This window comes from Salminus brasiliensis, chromosome 11 (assembly GCF_030463535.1).
Source record: "Salminus brasiliensis chromosome 11, fSalBra1.hap2, whole genome shotgun sequence".
In the NCBI taxonomy this organism is placed as follows: domain Eukaryota; kingdom Metazoa; phylum Chordata; class Actinopteri; order Characiformes; family Bryconidae; genus Salminus; species Salminus brasiliensis.
This window is the reverse complement of record NC_132888.1, coordinates 23,594,781-23,617,143: the sequence shown is the minus strand read 5'-3', so window position 1 is coordinate 23,617,143 and position 22,363 is coordinate 23,594,781. Positions and strand designations below refer to the sequence as shown.

The 22,363-nt window shown below is 44.0% G+C and overlaps 3 protein-coding genes across 4 annotated transcripts; all 3 read right to left on the bottom strand.

The window, feature by feature from the left end:
• Positions 1–2,676: 2,676 nt before the first annotated feature.
• Positions 2,677–6,638, bottom strand: dynll2a (dynein, light chain, LC8-type 2a). Its single transcript, XM_072691263.1, has 3 exons — positions 6,279–6,638; positions 4,560–4,695; positions 2,677–4,053 (listed from the first exon to the last, which is right to left on the bottom strand). The coding sequence occupies exons 2-3, from the start codon at positions 4,689–4,691 to the stop codon at positions 3,916–3,918; spliced, it is 270 nt and encodes an 89-aa protein (XP_072547364.1). The 5' UTR covers positions 4,692–4,695; positions 6,279–6,638; the 3' UTR covers positions 2,677–3,915.
• Positions 6,639–9,075: 2,437 nt separating this feature from the next.
• On the bottom strand, positions 9,076–12,748 carry srsf1a (serine and arginine rich splicing factor 1a). Its single transcript, XM_072691262.1, has 5 exons — positions 12,614–12,748; positions 12,287–12,496; positions 11,416–11,591; positions 10,843–11,015; positions 9,076–10,577 (listed from the first exon to the last, which is right to left on the bottom strand). Exons 2-5 carry the CDS (start codon positions 12,475–12,477, stop codon positions 10,383–10,385), a joined length of 735 nt encoding a protein of 244 aa, XP_072547363.1. The 5' UTR covers positions 12,478–12,496; positions 12,614–12,748; the 3' UTR covers positions 9,076–10,382.
• A 1,604-nt stretch (positions 12,749–14,352) lies between these two features.
• Positions 14,353–22,363, bottom strand: aldoca (aldolase C, fructose-bisphosphate, a). 2 transcript variants are annotated; one of them, XM_072692250.1, is made up of 9 exons: positions 22,047–22,363; positions 19,811–19,941; positions 17,926–18,137; positions 16,820–16,874; positions 16,558–16,718; positions 16,379–16,462; positions 16,108–16,282; positions 15,832–16,031; positions 14,353–15,022 (listed from the first exon to the last, which is right to left on the bottom strand). In XM_072692250.1, the coding sequence occupies exons 2-9, from the start codon at positions 19,920–19,922 to the stop codon at positions 14,927–14,929; spliced, it is 1,095 nt and encodes a 364-aa protein (XP_072548351.1). In that variant the 5' UTR covers positions 19,923–19,941; positions 22,047–22,363; the 3' UTR covers positions 14,353–14,926. The 2 variants fall into 2 exon arrangements, with proteins under 2 accessions (XP_072548351.1, XP_072548352.1); XM_072692251.1 differs by lacking the exon at positions 22,047–22,363 and adding an exon at positions 20,248–20,666.

The window sequence follows — 22,363 nt, the reverse complement described above, 5'->3', positions numbered from 1 at the left end:
CAGTTCCTGAGCAGAACACTGATCTTACCTAAGGTTAACAGTGCTTTTTTACTCTGGCAGCCAAAAAAGCACAATAGTTACATCACACAATTTGAATAATCAGTTATAATAAATTTATAATAAGCTATAATCCTGCACATGTCCTCTGTTTGGGACGTGAAAAAGCCCACCCGAGTCCCCCGGGATTTTTAAATTGGGTCAAATGTACAGGATTTCACGCTGATTTCAGGTTAGCGTGTGCTTCTATTTATACAGCTAGAATAAACTAGTGCTGGCAACGTTAACACCTTAACACACACGATTAATCTGCAAATTTAATATGTTAAGCTTTTTAGCGCAGATTAATCATCTTCCCAAGTTTGGCCCCAGCTTCCTCTCGTAGGTCTCTCTCTTTACAGAGGCTAGTGTCGTATTAGCAGTTTACTGAGGGATGTAAACACAGTGTCAGTACTGTAGAGCTCAGAGGATAGATTACACTTATTAATACTGAAATATGGATTAAATCCCATAACTAACTCTCATTCTCTTACACACACACACACACACACACTTAGAAACACTTCATTTATTATTAACTTTATTTGTTCTCCCGCCCAAATATTCACGGACGTGCTAGCTAGCATTTTAACTTGTGATTAGCATAATTAATCATACTCATAATTAATCACAGAACATTGTTGTGATTGATAAGATTGAACATTTTAATAGATTGACACCACTATTTCAAACACGTCTGTTTTAAGCCCCGCTTGCTCTTCGCCACTATTGGTCTACATGTACCTGCATCTACATCAGCGATTTGCTTAAACTGCTTCTCACCACAGCCGATTGACCACTCTCTGAAAATGCCCACATGTAAATATTAATAAACACAAATCAGATTGACTTTACCTGACTTTATTTATTTATTTATTTATTTATTTGAGGTGATTTATTTATTTATTTATTTACTTATTTGCTTTTTGCCTATTTTTATTTTAGGATTCTCGTAATAAATGGCTATTGATGCTGTTTATTAGTTTTGGTAAACAAGTAAATGTTGCAAATATATACAAGACATATGTTATGATGACAACTGTGAATATCCAATAATCATCTGTTTAGTTTTTTAGAATAAACCAATAGCCGTAAGCCGTCGTTGGAAGTTGGAAGAGAGTTTCAGTCATGTGATGCATGAAAGCAAAACACAGTGATATGGGGCACTAGACCTTGTTACATTTCATGAAATGAAACAGTTTCAGTTAGCAGCAATCAGATATGTGCCCTGTCATTAGATGGGTCAGAGTAAATATATGCAAATTAAAAAAGCCCACATTTTTGGTCCCCAAAAGAAGACATGCCCTGTAAAATGAGGACATATGGTTAATGGCTAATCAGCCAATTGGGCTACTCAGCTGTGCCGCAAGGATTATAGGCCCAATTAAAAGGCCCCCACGACTCAATTCATACATTTTAAGGCCCCCCTTCAGTCCCGGCCCTCAGAATCGGCCTAACTTCCACTCATTCTGCGTCCCTGGGGCTACTTAAGGACTTAAGGCTTGTACATAGAAGCTGAAAAAGACAATTATTCAGACAGCATTTGATTGTCAGCCATGTTTACAACAGCGAGGGCCACTTTCCACACTGCTTTGTCCTCCATATGCTAATGTCCTTCAGAAGACCAGTATGCGTCTCAGTGGAGGAACCACTGATCTGAAAACCATTGGGCCATGTCCATTTACGCTTTCTTTGTTTTTTGTGGGGGGAAACATTTCAGACTACCTCCAGTTCAGTGTTGCTCTGCAGTTTACCTGGAGGGAAAGATGGCCAGATTGGATCAGCGACTCTGAAGCAGCTTCTTCTTAAGAAATAGACTTTCAAAAGCACCAGAGCCATAAAAGCAGCATGAGGGGGAAAACAAATGTCATGCTTGAGCACATCTTATCATACTCACTGGGCCGTAAACGAAACCAGAAGAGTATTGCTTTGGAGGTGGTTGCTGTATGTGAACCAACTGGGATCTGGAGGTTCTGGAGGACACACCGGCTAACGCAGGTCAAAATGGTAAGCAAGTATTTTTAATAAGTCAGTGGGCCTCAAACCTGCACCCGGAGTATAGCTACCCTGTAAGTTCACCACCCAACCCAAGACTTTGGACCCAACCCTAATCCACCCCTCCCAATGCATCTAATTACAGCCTTCGGACGTCCTGGATTGGCTGAATAGATGTGATCAAGATGTGCTTGATCTGAGCTGGAGGTAGCTCCCCAAGAGGGACCCCCGCACTAATGCCAATGGGCTGAATAATTACACCTAAAATGTGGAGGACCTTGGCTAGCATGAGTAGCTAGCATGAGCCAAGTATTTTCCAACCTCTGGCCAAGCTTGTATTTCCTCAAACACATCTGATGTGGCTCAGCTCTGAACTGTGCCATGCGCCACAAGACACTCTTGGTGTCCCAGACAGATGGCAAGGGCTCCCTCTTGTGGTTAAGAGCAACCATAGCAAGCTGGAAATAGGATCCACTGAGGTCAGCACATTTCCACAAGGACCAAGGTCACATTAAAAACAGCTCTGCTCAGATTCTTCCAACAAATTCTGAAAAGTCTGACGGTGCTGATCTCGCAACACTGGCTATTCTCAAGTGCCTGTGTAACTTTAAGTAAACAGAAGAACAAAACACACAATATTCTGCATTCATTATTAAGGATATTTTAATGGCGGAGAAATTGAATGGCCTTTCTGTCATGGGAGGTACCTGAGAGGGTACAAGAGAGAAAAAAAAATAATAATAATAATAATAATAATAATAATAATAATAATAAAATGGGAGTGCAAGTGTTGTCTATCAGGCCTAAGAAGAAGGGAACCACTGGAAGGGCGACGAGCCAATTACAGACAGGCAATGAAGGCCAACAGTTCATACATAAGGAATAAGAAAATCCATGCTGATAATCTATACACTCTTAAAAATCAATAGGCCTAGCCAGTAATTCAGGAAGACGACGACGACGGAGGAGGAGCTGGAGACATAGAGATGTATTGTGCAGTCAGCTTGAAGTCCCTTTACATTCACAGTACAAAGAAGACTGAAGAAAAAAAAAACAAAAAAAAAACAACAGCATATACGTGAAAATATACGTGTCAGCAGTGCGTTTAATCATTTTAATATCTTACAATATTCTCTAATACACATTCTTCTGTTCACGTCGCAGTGGACATTCAGTCAAGACGAAATGAAAAGGATAAAAAAAAAAAAAAAAAGAAGAAATAATTCCACAGAATAAACCTTCATTCATTTGTGCAGAAGTCAACGTCCCTCTCCTCACAAACGTCATGAAACTAAAGATTAGGACATTCATCTGAGGTTAGATAAAGTTGATAAGACCTAGTGTCTTATTCACTAGCATATAGATATAGATATATTTATATTCATTGTTCCCCACCTCCGCCATGGCACAGACATGACTCACAGCGTTCATTAGAAACACACAGGCTATACGGCAGCACGGTTACTTAAAGAAAATACATCTCTTGGAAGAAAAATAGAAGTGCTAATGCATTTTACGTAGCTTTGCTTTATTCAATCAAAAGGTCACAGCTCCTGTGCTTGAACAAACCTTGTCAGGACCACAAAAAAGAAAGAAAGAAAGAAAGAAAGAAAAAGAAACCTCTCCTAAAGAACATGGCACACTTAACGAAGAAAGCAATTGAACTGCAACATATACACGGTTCTCAGTATGGTACACGGCCCATGCAGTTATGCACAGTCAGCATAGGCATGGCCTGGTCTCGTTTAACATTGGTAGCGTGTAAGTGGATACATCATCATCAGCCACTACTGCATCTCGGTCCATGTTGGGGGAAAGAAGAAGAAGAAGAAGAAGAAAAAAGAAAAGAAAAAAAAAAAAAAAAAAAAATCTATTCATGGAGCTTCAGCCAGATTTGAACAAGAGTATGGCCACCTGGCCCAGGTAGAAGTAGATGAAGTGCTTCGTCTCGTGGGTGACGTAGCTGCCGAAGTTCCTTCCCACAATGCAGTGCCAAGTCGGATTGTACTTCTTGTCAAACTCCTGCAATACAAGGAAACAGCAACAACAACAACAGAGCTTTTAACATCCACTATAGTGGAGCATTCTGCTTCGCTAAGCAGGATCTCTCATTTAGTCTGATAACTACAGGGGCAGCGGTGGGTGGCTCAGCTCCGGTTAGAGCTCTGGGCTACTGATGACAGGGTTGTGGGTTCGATACCCGGCCTCTGTTGGGCCTTTCAGCCACTGGAGTTGGCTGCCTACCGCTCTGTGTGTGTGTGTGTGTGTGTGTGTGTGTGTGTGTGTGCTTACTACCCCCAGTTCACTAAATTATGTGCAAAATAACTGGCCAGCTAACCCAACAACAAGTAGAGCATGGAGGTCCCAAGGCTAGGAATGTCAAACAGCACCCTACTACTCCCAACGTAGTGCACGGCGCAAGTCGCCAAGACCTGTTCAGTGCACTGTTTCACTGCTTGGGGGCCGTGTGTGATTCAGGACTGAACCAGAGAACTTGGGAAGACTTATATAAGGTTTATGAAGGCTACCTTCTTGATGTATGCTGCGATGTCCTTCTCGATGTTGTACTTCTCCATTGCCTGCGTTGCACAGTCGACCGCGTCCTGCTGCATGTCCTCAGACATGTCAGCATTCTTGATCACAGCTTTTCTGTCAGTCATGGTGCTTGAAAGGCAAAAAGAGGAAAAACGGAGAGGTTAGGATCTCCTATTAACACTCATGAAATGGCAAAGGCAACAGCCTTCCCTGCTACTGGGGCGGACATTAATACTGCACGGTTAAATTTGCCCGATATACTGTGCAGCCTTCACTTCGCTACTGTAGCAGCTACTGGCAGAGCAGGTGCTTAACAGAGAGGCCTTTCATACACAGGTTTTGGGTTCTTTTCACAGTGCCAGGCAAACTCTCTACAGACCGCAAGCCCCCCTAAAAGGATCTGGTTTGTTAGGGTAATTCAGGGACACCAGACACCAGGCCAAACGGAGAATTAAGCAAGTCCTTAATGGGTCACTCAATTCTGTTCTTTCACATGGCACCAGCTCCATCACCGCCCTCCTCCTCCTCCTCCTTCTCCTTCTCCTCCTCCTCTTCATCGCCATCATCTCTCTTTCTCACACTCCAACAGCATTCATTCCAACCCCCCCAAAAATACAGATGCTTGGCCTTATACTATAAGGTAGCCTACCCAAGCTTCATGGTAAACCAGATGACCTCTCAGTAATTCTACAGCCCACTCCTCATTTGATGGCTTTCAAATCTTGTGTAGCGTAGTGGATAACACCACATATCCTGTGGCAGACTGTCAGGCAAGCAAGCAAACCGTGCTAAATAAAAGAGCCCTTATGCAAAACAGCCCATTTACCTAGAAATGAACCCTGTTTAAAATAGAAATGCACTGACATAAAAAAGTGACCTTTAGGTCAATTCTCAAGTTATTTTATTATTATTTTTTGTGTGTCCCATTGCAGCAAGGACATCCAGCTGTGTCCACAATTAAGCCAGACTAGTCCCACCGAATATCTCGTAGGGCAGTCCACTAGTGGTTAGCCAGTAAGGCCTATTAGGTTCCCCTGTGGTCGTGTAAATGACGCTGCTGCTGCTGCTGCTGGGGGGGCGGGGGTGAAAGAGCACGAGGCGCACAGGCTGCAGCATGCAACTGCTGCGCCATTTAAGCCAACTTCACCCTCCTGAGTGAGTGGCTCTACTTTTTGTAACGGTGCTTGCTTACTAGCTAGCTAGCTACACCTCCCCAGCAGGTCCAGAGCCTACAGAGCAGTCCGTCCGTTGGCATCCAGTCCGAGTCGTGGAGCACCGTCACTGCCCTGTCCTGCACTGTCCTGCACTGTCCTGCACTGCCCCACAGCCTCTCATTCTGGCCGGATGTTGGGATGTTTTGATGAAGCTCTGGAGAAACCTGAGCCTCCTTCTCCCGAATGAGCTGAAGAACTGCTTAAACAGCAGCAGCAGCAGCAGCAGCAGTGATTGGACGGCTGGAGTGGACTGTCCACGGCTTTCAGCCCTCACCGTTGTCCTGGGTTCACGTGGACGGGACTCTGGCCTGAGCTTCCTCCTACCTGAAATGTAGCTACTAACCAGCAAGCAATTCTGCAACTAGCCCACCCTACCCCACTCCTACCCCACTCCCCCTGTGCAGCACCCTTCACCCCCTCCACGCTGCTGGCCTGCCGTGCTCGGTGTGCAGGCATTCAAACCAGCGCGAGCCAGACACAACCTGCAATGCCGCTCACCTTCAGTCGGTTAAATCAGCTCGAGCTCTGAAGATGGATAATCCTCCTCTTCCTCTTCCTCTTCTTCTTCCTCCTCCTGCTGCTGAGACTGAGACTGGGCTCTAATGAAGACCCACTCTAACGCTCACTCTCCTGCCCGCTGAATCCCTCGCCCTTTACAGCACTGTCCGCCACACCGCTTTCCATTGGCTGGAGAGCAGACTCTGCCTCCACTGCAGGCATTTTCCTCGTGCGCCGCTCTACCAGCATCTTATTTCAACCCACAATGCATCTTTGACCGAGCCCGGGAGAAACGCGACACCTGCTCGGCGAACCTGCGGCGTGTTACAGCCTTCCCGCGCTGCCCTGTGAAGGCGTAGGGGACCACAGGCGAGAGATGTGTATAGTAGGCACAGCTGCCTAAATCAGACTGTGGGGAGTCTGGAGAAGTATCCGTACCGTCTCAGAAGCTAGCTTAAATCACTGTATCAGAGAGTAATGAGGAGGTAACGGAGGACATAACAATTTTAATATATAAAATATTTTTAATTACATTTTTAACACTGAAATATTAACAGTAAATATTAAATATAAGTAAATAAATAACGTATTATAATAATAATAATAATTAAAAAAAAAACAAGAAAAGACGAAACGATTAAAAATGGTGGTTCTGCGCATGCGCACAACCGTTACACAGCCCTAGCCTAGCTAGTTCCCGTATTTCACCTTTTAAAACACTTTTAAGAAGGGAACACTTCACACCAGCAGACTAGCTGCCACCCACCAGACTGACCAGCAGGCTTCTCTTATCCCCTGTGCTGGACTAGCTGCCACCCACCAGGCTGACCAGCAGGCTTCTCTTATCCCCTGTGCTGGACTAGCTGCCACCCACCAGGCTGACCAGCAGGCTTCTCTTATCCCCTGTGTCAGACTAGCTGCCACCCACCAGACTGACCAGCGGGCTTCTCTTATCCCCTGTGCTGGACTAGCTGCCACCCACCAGACTGACCAGCGGGCTTCTCTTATCCCCTGTGTCAGACTAGCTGCCACCCACCAGACTGACCAGCAGGCTTCTCTTATCCCCTGTGCTGGACTAGCTGCCACCCACCAGACTGACCAGCAGGCTTCTCTTATCCCCTGTGCTGGACTAGCTGCCACCCACCAGACTGACCAGCAGGCTTCTCTTATCCCCTGCGCCGGACTAGCTGCCACCCACCAGACTGACCAGCAGGCTCCCCTTATCCCCTGTGCTGGACTAGCTGCCACCCACCAGGCTGACCAGCAGGCTTCTCTTATCCCCTGTGTCGGACTAGCTGCCACCCACCAGACTGACCAGCGGGCTTCTCTTATCCCCTGTGCTGGACTAGCTGCCACCCACCAGACTGACCAGCGGGCTTCTCTTATCCCCTGTGCTGGACTAGCTGCCACACCAGACTGACCAGCGGGCTTCTCTTATCCCCTGTGCTGGACTAGCTGCCACCCACCAGACTGACCAGCAGGCTTCTCTTATCCCCTGCGCCGGACTAGCTGCCACCCACCAGACTGACCAGCAGGCTCCCCTTATCCCCTGTGTCAGACTAGCTGCCACCCACCAGACTGACCAGCAGGCTCCCCTTATCCCCTGTGTCAGACTAGCTGCCACCCACCAGACTGACCAGCAGGCTCCCCTTATCCCCTGTGTCAGACTAGCTGCCACCCACCAGACTGACCAGCAGGCTCCCCTTATCCCCTGTGTCAGACTAGCTGCCACACACCAGACTGACCAGCAGTTTTGCCCCCTGGTTCTCATCACCATCACTGTAAAACTGAGCCCTAGATATCTTTATCCATTTAGCATTTACTCACAAAAACACATTGAATAACGGTCAACCCAGACTTAATTATTCATATATTTTTAACAATTTGGTCTTTGTATAAATTATGTTTAAATAACTATAAAAATTGGATATACTTTTTAAAAAAATATTTTAGACTGTTGATTTCTTTGAATGAGTTTAAATGGACACATTATACATATTTCTTTATACAGGTGATTGCTCTTGTTAAAGTACATTTGTATGCATGTGAATTTGTTCTTTACTTGTTATTTAAGGAGTAGGACAAGAGCTCGTTTGTAACGGGATGTGACGACCCTGGTCAAATGAAGGAAGCAGGAACTGCTGGCTGTAATGACCATGTACAAAGTAGTTTTATGAAGGAGTAAACAAGACCTGCAGCCCCCACTCCTCAGGGGCAAACCAGGACTTCTCAGGTTAGATACCCTGTCCAGTGGAAGAATAGTTGAGGATCATTCCTGAACACTGGGCTTAAAGTGGTCTGGCTTGAAAAATCCTGCTTGGTCCTATATTTTGGTGCTCCTAAACACCTGATCCAAGGAATCAACAAATTGCTAAGTAAAGTGCCGGTGAACTTTTATTTAAGGACCAACACAAGAGTTGTCAGATATCATTTTTACAGCATGGCAAGCCGTTTTACTCACACCACCACCACCAGTAATGCCAGCAGTGACCCATTCAGGCTCTTTGTAATGCAATATTGGCAGAGCTGAAATCTCTAATTTCAGGTATTTAGTAAATGATGACATTAACAGCAATATCCAAGCTACAGTTATTTTACAGAAATTATAATCCCATAGTAGTCTAGTAAGTCCAGCTCTATGTAGCTGTCATTTTTTTCTGGTTAGTCTCAGCTCACTGAGGGTGTTTCAGGGTGCAACACAACAGGGTTTAGTTGGAGGATGCATCCAGCACTAGGATCCACCAGAACTGAAGAACCCAGACCAACACGTTTCATAAAAATGAACAGGAGGCACTCATTTAGCAATGTATTTTTTATTGAGGCAACTGTTTACTAAAAAAATAACCAAATAAAAAGCTAGCGATGTAAAAGCATCTACCATCACCCACCAACAGGGCAATGAGAATCTAAAATCGCCTGAGTTTTCCCCCTAATCCCAAGTTTTCCCCTCAATTTACCAGACTGCTCCTGTTGATTCCATCCCAAAAGATTGCTCCAGCATCTGTTCCTCCAATGAGAGCAAAAATATGAATGGCCAAAATGTTGGTACAGTTCCAAATGGGAAACAAAAGGGGGGGCCGTTCCCTTTTTTTTTTTTTTTTTTTTTTTTTTTTTTGTAAAACTCGAACTGCTCGGTCTTAAAATCCTATGATCCTGGAGAAATTGATCCTGTTCCATGCATCCAGCATTCCCTATCCTATCTTCATTATGAACTGATCCCAATGAGCCGGCATCCACTGAGCCTCTCCTCCAATCCAAACCTTAATACCAGCAAAAATCAAGAAAGAGGGTAAAGCGTTAGAAACACTTCTGGTGAAAAGTCTTTGTATAATACATGCATATGGCATTCTAGTGTAAAAAAAAAGTCCTGGTTATTATAGAAATCCATGCTCCATATCTACCAAGAGACTGTCCAGACCTTTAGCATGTACACCTTCAGTCTGCAGCCCGACTTGCTACAAAGGCAACCTGTATACCATGTACAAGAATAGAGAACAGAACATCGGGACTGTAAACACAGCTACACGTGCCTTACTTGCCTACTTTTACACAGATTCAGGATGAAGAGTAATGCCACTGGAAGTTGCTGGTAAAGAAGCATTAACTAACAATGGAGGACCCCCTGGTTCGTACATTTAGACTTGTAACTCCACAACTGGATTCAGCAATCCTTTATTACAAGTCATCGGTTGATCCTTGACTATAGGAAGACAAAGGGTAAAATACATTTCTTGCAAACCCACTCTCATGAAAGACAGTACATGACACTTACAAAAATATTGAGATGCTTTATGCAACCTTTGTTTGGTCGATGAGAGTGTTCCCTCTCATTAAAAAAAAAGAGTGTGAGAAGGGAAGGGTGTGAGCAGTCCATTAAAAACACATTCTTAAAAGAATCAAGATAAGTCTGAGGTGGGGAGATGGATGTGTGAGAAGTGGGTGTGGAGGGCAGGACAGGTAGACATTTACACCAAGTCTCAGGGAAATGAGGAGGAGGGGGGGGGGGGGGGTGTTAAAAAACAAACAAAAAAGGCATGAGTCAACAGCTTCATCAAAAAAAAGGGGAGAGGGGGCAGAAAGCCACACAGACTGACAGCGGAAGGCTTAGGACCGAGAGCGAGATCGGCTGTGGCGAGGAGAGTACTGGGGGGATCCTCGGCCACGCCGTGGCGAGTAGCTGCGGCTACGGTTGTTGCTGCGACTTCGACTCCGGCTGCGACTGCGGCTCCTGGACCTTGACCTTCCATAGCTCGGGCTGCGTGGACCATCCATTTTCACGCGAATGTATGCAGTCTCCCCCTGATGGACACAAAAACTTTCCTCTGAGCACATGGCACAATCGAAACAGGCTTGGGTTATTAAAATCCTGTGCTTCTTGACAATCACGGGCACCCACCCACCGTAAGGTGGGAAGCACCATCACCATGTATGACCAAACTAGCGTTTCCCTAAAAGAACCGTAACTTAGTCAAACAAAAACAGCAGCATCCAATGCTTACCTTAAAGAAAAATCCAAAGCTAAGGCATGTACATCCAAAAGTCCTAATTAAGCGCTCAAACTCACCTCGTGCGAGCGGAACTTAGTGTTATCCAGCTTTCGAACAGCGTAGGTCATGTCTTCTTTGCGTACAAACTCCACCACACCAGTTCCATCTCGGAAAACGTCAGCATAACATACATCACCTGCTTCACGCATGTGATCCTTCAGATCCTGCCAGCTGCCGCTTGGTGGTAGCCCTGCGAGCAACAAAAGGAGGAGGAGAGTTACCGCACATATAGGTACCTCACAGGTTCACGGCTCCTTTAGTACACACAATGGGCCTCATTCACCAACAGCTTCCCAAGGACTTTCTTACATCTGTTCTTGAGAAAAGTTATCACAGAACTGTCTACAGCTGCACTCTTACAGGGACTGAACCCACTGCATTTGTAAACTCAGAAAATCTCATAAGAAAACATTGGTGAGCATCTGAAAGTTTGAAAACTGCAAAAGCTGGCTTTGAGAAGGTGGTTCATCATAAGAACAGATGGAAGAGATGTCAGAATTGTTAGGCAAGGAGCTCTTTTTCAATACTATGCAAAACCATTAGGCTTTAGTTAGATGTATTACCCATTTCAAAGCATGTCTAGCAGTTACCTGAAACGATTACTCTGTATTCAGACCGTCTGGATGGGGGTCCGTATCTGCCCCTCGGTGCCCCAGCGCCAAACCCTCCTCTACCCATCCCGCGTCCACTTCTCGGAAACTCCACGCGAAGTCTGTACCCATCGTAATCATAGCCGTCCCGGGCATACACAGCATCCTCCGCATCCCTGAAAAAAAAAGCACACCACAGCAGCTCAACTCCCGGGTCCACTTCAGACTCTCAGATGAATGGAGGGTCCGGTAAACAAGCCAGCCTGCTCATTAACAAGAGGCGGGATGAGTGGCTTAGCTTACCGAGCTAGCTATAAGCACGTTACCTAGCATTATCCCACCACTCGCTGACCGACAGGGAGCATGCCTGTCGGAACGCGCCTCAGCTCTGTGGGAGGTCAACAGGCAGGACTCCAGCGTGGTCCACTCCGACTCCTGTAACGCTCCCCTTCAGCTCCCTGATGGACCTGATTCTGGTGCTATACCTGAATGCTACCTTTGCGTACATGCCCCCTCAGAGCTGGCTACATAAGCTAGCAAGCAAACCCCGCCACCTCAGCTAGATAGCTAACTAGCGCTAACTAGCTAGCTAGCTACCTCCAGGAGAATAACCGCTAGCATTAGCTAGCTGCGTGCTAACTAGCGTGAAGTTAGTTAGCTATGCTATGCTAACTAGCAAGCAGCCTACAGCCAACAAGCTGACAGAAATACTAGCTAGCATTAATCCCTCCAGGGTGCAAAACACAGGTTAAATAGAGCCACAGTGCACAGCTGAAATAAACAAAAGCCCAGCTCCGACTGAGAATAAGCGCGGCTTAGCCCTTTAGCTCGACGCTAGCCTAGCCTGGAGTCGCGGAGTCGCATGGATTACCTGGGGTCTTCAAACTCGACAAAGGCAAACGGAGGGCCCCCTCGCCGGTTCTTCAAATCGATATCCCGAATCGCCCCGTACTTGTAAAACACGTCCTCGACGTCTTTCGTGCGGATGTCAGGCGGCAGGTTTCCTACGTAAATTCGGCAGTCGTTGCTGCCAGCGGGGCCTCGGATCACACCGCCAGACATCTCTGAAGAACAGGAGCTTCTGCCGCCAAACAAACCGAGCAGAGCGGAGACGGAGGATCAGACAGCGCACAGTAAAGCACGAGCACGACACGAGTAAACAACACACATGCACACCGCAGCCAAACAAGTACAATACCTCCCAGGCGCAGGCGCTCACACACGGCCGTATGGCTGAAACTTTTGTCCTGAGAAGCGCACAGAGCAGGAACGTGGTCTGCGCTCCTCCAGCTCACAGCGCCGCCTTTTCACTTCCTCCTCAGAGAGCGCGCTTCAGTAGTGCGGAGGGATACCGCGCACTGTAGGGGCCATTAATGCACTTAATGCACAACCGAGGACGGAACGCCCACATCCGAGACACAAAGTAGTCCACGACCGCCACACAGGCTGAAACTGCCCCTTTACTGCCACTGCTGAGAGTATACCTGAATTCAGTAGCAGTCCTGACCGTGTAAAGGTTCAAATGTGCAACGCATTGGCGTGAAATATACTTAAATATATATATATATATATATATATATATATATATATATATAAATATATAAAAATAGGTGGAGCACTGAGAAAAAATGCACATATTCAGCACATAAATATTATAATATATGAAAAATTAATCATGAACACATAATAGCTGGAGCACAGGTATAGAGTATCTACAAAACAGCAACTTTGCAGGAATAACAAAAATCTTCATTTTTTAATGTCTTAAAAGTCGTAAAAGTCTTAAAATGTTCGGGATTTTATTGCAGGTCATTTTGGAGTATTTCTATTGGTCCATTTATTATCAACTACCATATTTATATTATGGCAAAAGTGCGTGACGATATATTAGCATTTATAGTATTATTATAAAAAGTAAATATATATTTATATATATATATATATTTTAAAACATTTAAAAAAAAAATTATTATTTATTTTTTTACATTTTTTTTATATAAAGAAATAAACAAAATTGGAGTGGACATCAGTAAGAGACCTCGCCATGAATTTATGATTGTATATTTTTCACCACAAAGTATGCTGTGATACAGTTCCGAGCGTGGTCTGTCGGGGTGTGTCGTTTCCCTTATATTTTGTCAGAAGTATACGGACACAAGAGCTACATTTAGCATTTAGCAGCTCGATGCTACATCAACACAACTGCCATGTGCCAGTTCCTAAACTTTTATTGAATTTACGTATTTATAACACAGCCCGTCTGTAACTGTGCTTTTACCAGGCGTGTTTTCCTCCCTCTGCAGGTCTGGAGAGAGAGTTCAAATGTCTGCATAATGAAGTCTTTCAGATGTAGAGCAGACCATTCAGAGAGGACCTGCTGTGAAACGGTTCGCTGATCTTCACGGTGATGGCGACAGAGATCAGGGGTCGTGATGTGTCCCACCCAAACGGAGCCGTTTAATTTACTATCTCAGAGTTTTATGATATAGAAAACTGTGATAAACGTGTTAGTGCTAGTCTGATGATAATAATAATAGTAGCATAATAATAATGTATTTATTTATGTATTTAATTTTTATTTATTTATTACAAATTTGGTAAGCTAAGTCAGCTAGTCAAAGGAATAATTAATAAAAAAATATATGCACACACAATATTAACTACCAGATTTATATTATGGCAAAAGTGTGTGATGATATGCTATTGAATTATTCAATATTCAATTTTGACTATGGAAATGATTATACATATTATAGATACATTTATCATTATTATATATAAATTGTGTTGACTTTAAATAACTTAAGGAAGTGCTGCAGGTTGGACAGTATTGCTGATGTAGTTTTTATAGGAACAGGCCTTGTGGTTAACACACTGCACAGAGACATCAGACACTTCATTATTTCCACAGTTTATTGTTTTGTGAGTATACAATGATTTGCTGTTTTGTCTCACCAGATACCACAACACTTACCAAAAGTACACAGTAAACAGGAACTTAACGTGAGCAGGTTCACTCCTGTTCACATAACACAGTGCATCACATCAACAGGCCCAGTAAAGCATTGCATTCATGGACAACTGGATCACACAAGCAGGGCAGTCAGATCATCCCAACAAATCTGAAGAGAAGCCTCAAATTGTGTTGGTTGAGAGACACAAATCACAATAACAATTATTTCATCTACGTGATATTAACCATGAAATCTCTCTGGTTAGAGCTCATCGGATCTTAAGACTTGACTGTGAAGCTATAACACGCTATATATACTGTCTTTGTATGTCTGTTATTCAGCACTGGAGGGAAACATTACCATTGCAACATTTAATTCAATCAGATAAAACCTTCCTTCAACCGCGGTCATCAGCTCTCGTACCGGTTTAGTCCTGATACAGCAGGGATGATCTGAATCTAAGATACAGCTTTACAGAGTATATACTTGTGTTACAGTCACGTCTATGGCAGTGGCAGTGGCTATATCTCAAGAAACGGCAAACGACCAGTAGTATTTCAGTAAGCATGGCTAGAGAGGTAATGGGAGAGGCCAGTGGCTCCGCTGCTGTCTCCTCCACCAGAATACTTCCCCTGGGCTGCCAGACTGTTGATCTACAGAAGCAGGAGGAAGAACATGATGAACAGGTATTCAGCATAGACAGCATTCACTCAGTTCCAATATACAGTGGTTGATTAGCTGTAGTCCTGAGGGCGGGGTCTTCAAGACACGATTATCTGACACTAGGAACTACGCAGGGCATACAGAGTACCCAGACATACATTGTAAAATGAATCAAGTAGTCTTTAGCATTAGCATCCTGAGGCACCTTATTCTAAAAAATGTCCCAAGGGCTGGTGTTCCCACAAAGCTACAGGTTCTACAGGTTCAGAGACAGCTCTGGTATAAAAAGGACCAATGGATGATTTGATAACCATTCTTCTAGGTGAGATGTGACTGTGTGTAGAACCTTTTATCACCTCAATCAATTAAAACCAGGTGAACTGAATAACATTGATTATTTTATTGTTACAATGGCACATGTCAAAGGGTGGGGTTTACTATATTAGGCAGAACAATGGGCAAGCGTGAGCCCAAGGCTCATTGATGCAATCCATGGAGTCCATAAGACCTCGCAACTTACGGGACCAGAACTGGTTTGCTGGCGCAAGTGGACCTACACAAGATTATATGTTATGGCTGATCTGCTGTAATGTTCTCTCTTATTTTATATGAAATACCAACCGTTTATGGGTTGGAATTCCTGGAAACTTTTCTAGGTAGGAGTTTTTGCTATATATATTTTGTTATACAGCTTCCATCCATCTATTTACATGAAGTGTTTCAGAAGCAGAACCCTATAAGAACCGAAACGTCTGGAACCGTATCTCACAGCAGCTGAGACTCAAAAAGCAGGACCTGCCTCTGCACGTTTGATGAACTCCTCGGTGGCAGCACTTTGGTTCTCTCTCTGGCCGCGCCAGGTTTTCAGGGCAGAGGCCTGCAAGGCTCGGCCAAAAGAGAAACTGAGCGCCCAGGGCTTCACCAGCGGGCAGTTGTTGATGGCGTTTAAGTTGAGGGAGGCCTCCTCTTCACTCTGGCCTCCGGAGAGGAAGGTCACCCCTGTAAGCAGAGGTTAGTCAGTGCTATCCCAGTGAACAGAAGAGGAGTGTAACAGTGAGCAGCGACCTGACCGCACCTGTAACCGCAGGAGGGACAGTGCGGCGAAGGGCGGTGACGGTTGCCATGGCAACCTCCTCTGCACTGTATTTGGTGGGGCAGCCGTGTCCGGGGGTCACCATGTTGGGCTTAAGCAGGGTGCCCTCCAGGTACACGTGGTGATCGAACATGGCCTTGTAGACTGCTGCAAGCACCTGGAGGGCAAATATACGGAGCAACACACAGCGGCTTTACTCGTCTATAGCTCGTGTCATGTGGCATAAAGACATTAATGATGGATCGGCACCAACCCTCTCGGTAACAAATTGGCAGCGTTTCAGGTCATGATCTCCATCAGGCAGGATCTCAGGTTCCACTATGGGTACAATTCCATGCTGGAATACAACAGAAAGCAAAACAGTACCCATCCCTCTGTTCTTTAGAGCCGAGAAGGCCGAAACTGAACGTGTGCCTGAAGGCCTTACTTTACCTGCTGGCAGATGCTAGCATACCGAGCAAGGACATTTGCATTTTCTGTAATGCAGAGCTGAGATGGGGTGGTGTCACTGATCTTCATCACACAGCGCCACTTTGCAAAATCAGCGCCATCCTTCTTGTACTGAGCACACCGCTCCGACAGACCATCCAGCCCTGCGAGGAGCCTCAGTCAGAGCAAATGGCAAAGCAAATACTAAAAAGCGAATACGTCTGAACCCTAGGCACAGGTTCAGGTGACGGGATGTTAGACTGACCTTGTGTAGTAGTTTCGCCGTTAGTTCCTGGCAGGGGAACGACTCCTTTGTCGACCTTTGGGAGAAAATGAAACTAAAAATGGTGACAAACTGAAATCTACAAAATATTACCGATTGAGCTTTTCTCAATGCTGTTTTGGGGTGAACCTCTAAAAGAACTACTAGAATTGTCTTTGATTACACATCATTTTCATTATTTTTATTCATAATCATATATTGACTTTCTACTGCTTTGTTAGGCAGGACACCACAGGTGAACAGGGACAATTTTACATCAATAGATATAACAATAAATCTATTTTTAAGAAATTATCTTAAGATACACTTAACTTGACTTAGGGCTTTAGTGTGTCTTTGCTATGCTATTGCTAGTGCTCTTACTTAACCATAGGTGTGTTTTGGGCGCAACGTGCAATAAACCAATCAGCATGTCACCTTTAGGAGCCAGGTGCCGTGTGACTTTGGCGGATTGCTATTTCAATGATGCAAATCGGGGGTGTACGTGCGCCGGGCACACGCCTGTGTTGACAATTCACTGCCAAGATAGCAACGAACATCTGTGTTTTCGGTTGCCAAGACAGCAATGTGCCAGAAATGTACCTGAACACACCTCATTTCGAGATCACCACGCCCATAAACGACGCAGGAGGACTGTTGGTGGGGTGTAAGATATCACTTAGCATCGCAACGAGCCTTACACAGGGTGTAAGATAGGGCCCTGGGTTCAGAATGTGGAGAAAAGCTGATTTTGAGGTACATTATTTTAAGAGTGGGCGAAGAGTGTCGTCATAAGATGTCGTAAGGTGGAGCTCAGTGTGCACTTTTAATATATCAACATTAACTGGTTAATAACTCCAGCTCTTTTTAGCCCTGGGCGCTCAGTTTCTCTTTAGGCTGAGCCCTGCGGGCCTCTGCCCTGAAAACCTGCCATGGCCAGGAGTTCATCAAACATGCAGAGTAATGCCCTGCTTTTTAACTCTCAGAATCTGTGAAATACGGTTCCAGGCATTTCGGTTCTAATAGACATGTTAAAAGTGAAAAGTCAAACAAGACAAGACTGGCCAAAACGGCCTTTGCCCTGAACTCTTCAAGAGGGAGCGTAATACCTTGATGCCAATGGTGATGCCTTTGTCTTTGATCATTTTGACAAAGGGGACACCGTCATCTGAGTTCTGGTAGAGCGTTTCATGGAAGAAGATGACTCCGCCAATGCAGTTATCGATGCGGTCGTCTGCAGTAAAGAGGACTTGCCGGTACAGGCGGCGGTTCTCCTCAGTGTTCTCCACTCCTATCTGGTTCAGGCGCTTTCCCATGCTGCCTGTTGGACCATTCACAGAGGTAAACACGGACTGAGGGACTCTTAAACACTCCTAAAAAAAGGTCCTTCAATGGAACGTTGGTTCTTTGGCTGGTGAAAAGGTTCTTTGCATTGATAGAAAACCTTTTTATGATGGTTTGGTATGACTGGTATGCATACACACTATGTGGACAAAATTATTGGGACACCTACATATTACACCTACAGGAGCTGTTATGACATCCCATTCTAAGCCCATAGGCATTAATATGGAGTTGCCCACCACCCTTTGCAGCTCTAACAGCAGGTTTGGAGCTCTGCAGTTATTGAGTCAGCAGAGTGTTGGAGACTTTTCGGCTCTGAGCTCAACACTCTGCCCTGAACCCCTCTCTGTAGCTCTGTAGCTGTAGTCTGACACTTTGTGGTTCCACTTTTTAATAACTCCACTCACAGCTGATGGTGGAAGATCGAGAAGGGAAAAAAATTCAACAGCTGGCTTGCTGCTGAAGCGATGGTTCCTATTTCAGAACCATGCTGGAGTTCAATGAGCTCTGTAGAACCACCCATTCTTTTACCAATGTGTGTAAAGGCAGACTGTACAGTTAGGTGCATGATTTTATACACCTGTGTTTTGATTAAGGCGACCCAATACTTTTGTCCATTTAGTGTATCAGCAAAAAGGAGTCCACTACTGTTACAAGCCAAAGAACCCATTAGGTTTAGAGCGTGGAGAGCATGTAATAACACACTCTCCAGGTAATCACATGGCAAAAGCATTTCTGGCAAGTAGAATTATGGACAAAAGTATTGGGACTCTATACGTTACACCTACAGGAGCTGTTATGATATCCCATTTTTAGCCCATAGGTATTAATATGGAGTTGGTCCCTCTTTGCAGCTCTAACAGCAGGTCTGGAGCTCTGCAGTTATTGAGTCAGCAGAGTGTTGGAGACTTTTCTGCACTCTGACCCCGCTCTGTAGCTTTAGGTTTAGAGTGTGGAGAACATGCAATAACACACTCTCCAGGTAATCACATGGCAAAAGCACTTTTGGCAAGTAAAATTATCGTAAATCTAATCAATTGATCTAGGATTGTTTGCGTATTCTATAAGCAGATGCTTTTCCTTCTGATTTCTTATTTCTTGAAGTGAAATATTTTCCATTATGTCTCAAAACAAGCAACACAACCTGCCACCAGAACAAGTTCTCTAGAAAAAAATGACTTGTGAAATTGAATGTGAATATGAATATCGATGTTGTCACTTACCACAGTATAATTTTTTGTACTACAGCATATTAACAAGCCTGTTTTGAGCTGAACTGTCCATGTGGCAAGGACAATTCTAAAAGATTCAGGACAGGAGACACTCCAGGATCAGGGTTAGAACCTATTGATGGATGGATGACTGTCGACATAATGTAAAACACACAGATTCAATTGCAGTCCTGGAGGACTTGAATCCAGCATGGCGTGGTGATGTCTCTGCCCTACCAACTAAAACCAGCAATGTTTAAACATGTGCATCTGAGCAGGGTAATCCCCAAACTGTGCTGAACACCCGTCTACCAGGACCAGACCTGAAGAACCGCAATGTAAAGTGTCTGTACCGAATAAAGGAGAACCACCCTTATCTATGAGAGCGTTGGTAGAACAGCATTATGACTGACTGAGTGGTCTAAACAATCGCACTGACCTACTGACTCGTCGGCTGCTAGAATGCCTTTTCCAGGAGACACAATGCGCAGAGCTATCTCATGCAGCTCCTTCTTCTGCTCCGTGGTGAGTGTGGGAAACTGGTGGGTCATTCTACAGGTCAGTCACAACCTGAGGGAAGAACAGCGATTGTATGTGAAGATAAAGTAGGCAGTATGGAGGCGTACAGTTTTCTCCTCAGTATCGTCAGTGAATGAGAAAGCAGACAGCTGAAGCACATAGTGAGATACAAACGGCTTGAGAAATACCACCTTCTGAAGCTCAGACCATCCGCAACATCAGGTTTGACGTCTACGGGATCATTTGGAGACTTTAAGGAACGGGTTACGTTTCTGAAATACCTTTTTGTCCCAGACGAACCTCACGCTGGACAAAGGCAGCTTAATAACTTTGTTGATTACCTTTATACATACTCACATGCTTGTGAACTAGAGAATAGACCCCCAATCTCTTCCTCTCAGAATCTGTAGATTTGAACAATTTTAGACGTTTCATGCCTTATGGGGGGTTTAGTCTGCTTAGTGCTGAAGGATCCAACCAGCACAGTAGATACAGTGAAAGAGCTACAATACATTAACCAGTTGTTGCCAAAAGTCAACTGAAAGACAAGGCAGACAGTTATGCACACAGTCACAAATGAAGTGAAAATAAAGACAATTGTCCAAAAAAACCTTCAAAACAAAGTAACTCAGAAAGATTTGAGGTGAAATGGTTGATAGAAGAACCACTTTTGATTATATAAAAAAACATGTTTTCAGTGAAGATATGAGTGCAAAGAACCTTTACATCAAATAAAAGGTAAAGGTTCCTTACCCACACACATCTCTATTACAAGGTTCTTCTATGGTATGTGTAGAGTGTACTACATGGACTATACCGTTATCAAAGTTAAATCAATACAGGTTTGGTAGTTTTTCCTTTTATTCCAGCAGTGAAAATGTCACAGTCCTAGTTAGCCTAGTTGAAGTCATGCATCAATGGTGACCCATTGTGTCAATTGGGTAACATAATATTAGGTAATCAATAGAATGATCAAAAGTATAAGATCCTTGAGGAACGTTTGAAGGTTCTTCAGTTTGAAACTGTGGAGGAACCTTCAAGAAAAGTAGCAGAAAAAAAGTAGTAGAAAAGCATCTTCAGAGGTTCCTCCACACTTTCAACCTGAAGAACCGCCAAAGGTTCCTCAAGGATCGTATACTTTTAACAGTGTAGAGAATCTTACCAAGTCTGGAGTAACCAGGGGCTGGATTCACAAAGCTTTCTTAAGAGAGAAACCTAGAGCTATATAAACACAAAGACGATCATAAGAATGTTCTTAAACGTAATTCTCCCAAAAATATTTGAAAGTTCTCAAATATTCTCCTAAGACTTAATTATTTTATAATATAATTAAGTTATATTTTATAATAATTATTTTATAAAGATCTTCTTCTAAGGACAATTCTAAAAGTTTCAGGACAGGAGGCACTCCAGAATCAGGGTTGGGACCCTTTTGGCTCTGTAAAGAACCTTTCGATGGATGGATCTTTAAAGAACTAGATTTGGGGATCTTCTTAAGACACTTGTCATTGTTTTTTTTATTTTATTTAAGCCAATTGTAATATAATATTTCATGCTGTATTTTACAGCTTATCATAAACAATGACAAATTACATTTGTAGTTTTTCGTTATTAAGTAAAATCTGTGCCGTGGAGGTAAAATGATGGAAAAACGGAATCAAACTTTTATTTACTACAAAAGCTAGAAGTTAATTTTTCCAGATGTAGACACTGACAGGACTAACGGAACAATCACCACTTTGAATCCAGTTAAATGAGACATTATTTTTCTGTAATTCAACCATTGAAACTGATCATTTTAGATGTTTATCTATTAAACTCTTAAAAAATATATATTTAATTTATATTATATTTAGAAGAAAAGCACATCCCTTCCTTAAGACACGTTCGTGAATCTAGCCAAATACGTCTGAAAAGCTTGATGCCTCTTAATGCTACTATTTTAACATCACCAACATTACCTATAAAACTCACACATGCAGGACACCTATAGGCCCACTGGAGGTTCTGTACAGTAAATACACTAGCAATATTGGAGCTGTAGACACTGTAACCAGCGCTGTACGAAAATCTGAGTCTCTCCACAGTGAACCATTCCACACTTAATTATTAGTAATCCCCATTCTCCCATGCTGATGAAAAGCAGGGCTACTCACCGAATGCGGCAGCAGAGCAGAGGACTCTCGGTTTGTTCCAACAGATGTGACGAGGACTGTGCGTCTGTGTTTCTGGCAGAGAGACATTGTCCCACTTCTTTATGATGGTGCCGTCCCGAAGGAGGCTGACACCTGTAGGGCGGAGCCTAACGTCATGACCTCATTAAGTTTTTGGTAAGGGGTGGTAAAAGCCATGGAAGGGTGCACCTCCAACTCTACCTCGGCTTTAATATAGACTGGGTATTGCTATTACTGTTACAGTAACAGGCCACACCTAATTCAGACAACAAGAAGAATGTAGTTGATTAAAAGAATTC

Excerpts from the sequence above, each read along its gene's own strand:
- dynll2a (XM_072691263.1), bottom strand. The coding sequence starts at position 4,691 with ATGACTGACAGAAAAGCTGTGATCAAGAATGCTGACATGTCTGAGGAC. Across the intron at positions 4,054-4,559 it reads TCGCAGCATACATCAAGAAG|GAGTTTGACAAGAAGTACAA; the intron begins GTAGCCTTCATA and ends CTTGTATTGCAG.
- srsf1a (XM_072691262.1), bottom strand. The coding sequence starts at position 12,477 with ATGTCTGGCGGTGTGATCCGAGGCCCCGCTGGCAGCAACGACTGCCGA. Across the intron at positions 11,016-11,415 it reads ATACAGAGTAATCGTTTCAG|GGCTACCACCAAGCGGCAGC; the intron begins GTAACTGCTAGA and ends TGTTGCTCGCAG. Across the intron at positions 10,578-10,842 it reads CTAAGTTCCGCTCGCACGAG|GGGGAGACTGCATACATTCG; the intron begins GTGAGTTTGAGC and ends TGTGTCCATCAG.
- aldoca (XM_072692250.1), bottom strand. The coding sequence starts at position 19,922 with ATGACCCACCAGTTTCCCACACTCACCACGGAGCAGAAGAAGGAGCTG. Across the intron at positions 16,719-16,819 it reads CGGCGAAACTACTACACAAG|GGCTGGATGGTCTGTCGGAG; the intron begins GTCAGTCTAACA and ends GGCTCCTCGCAG. Across the intron at positions 16,283-16,378 it reads GCCAATTTGTTACCGAGAGG|GTGCTTGCAGCAGTCTACAA; the intron begins GTTGGTGCCGAT and ends TTTGCCCTCCAG.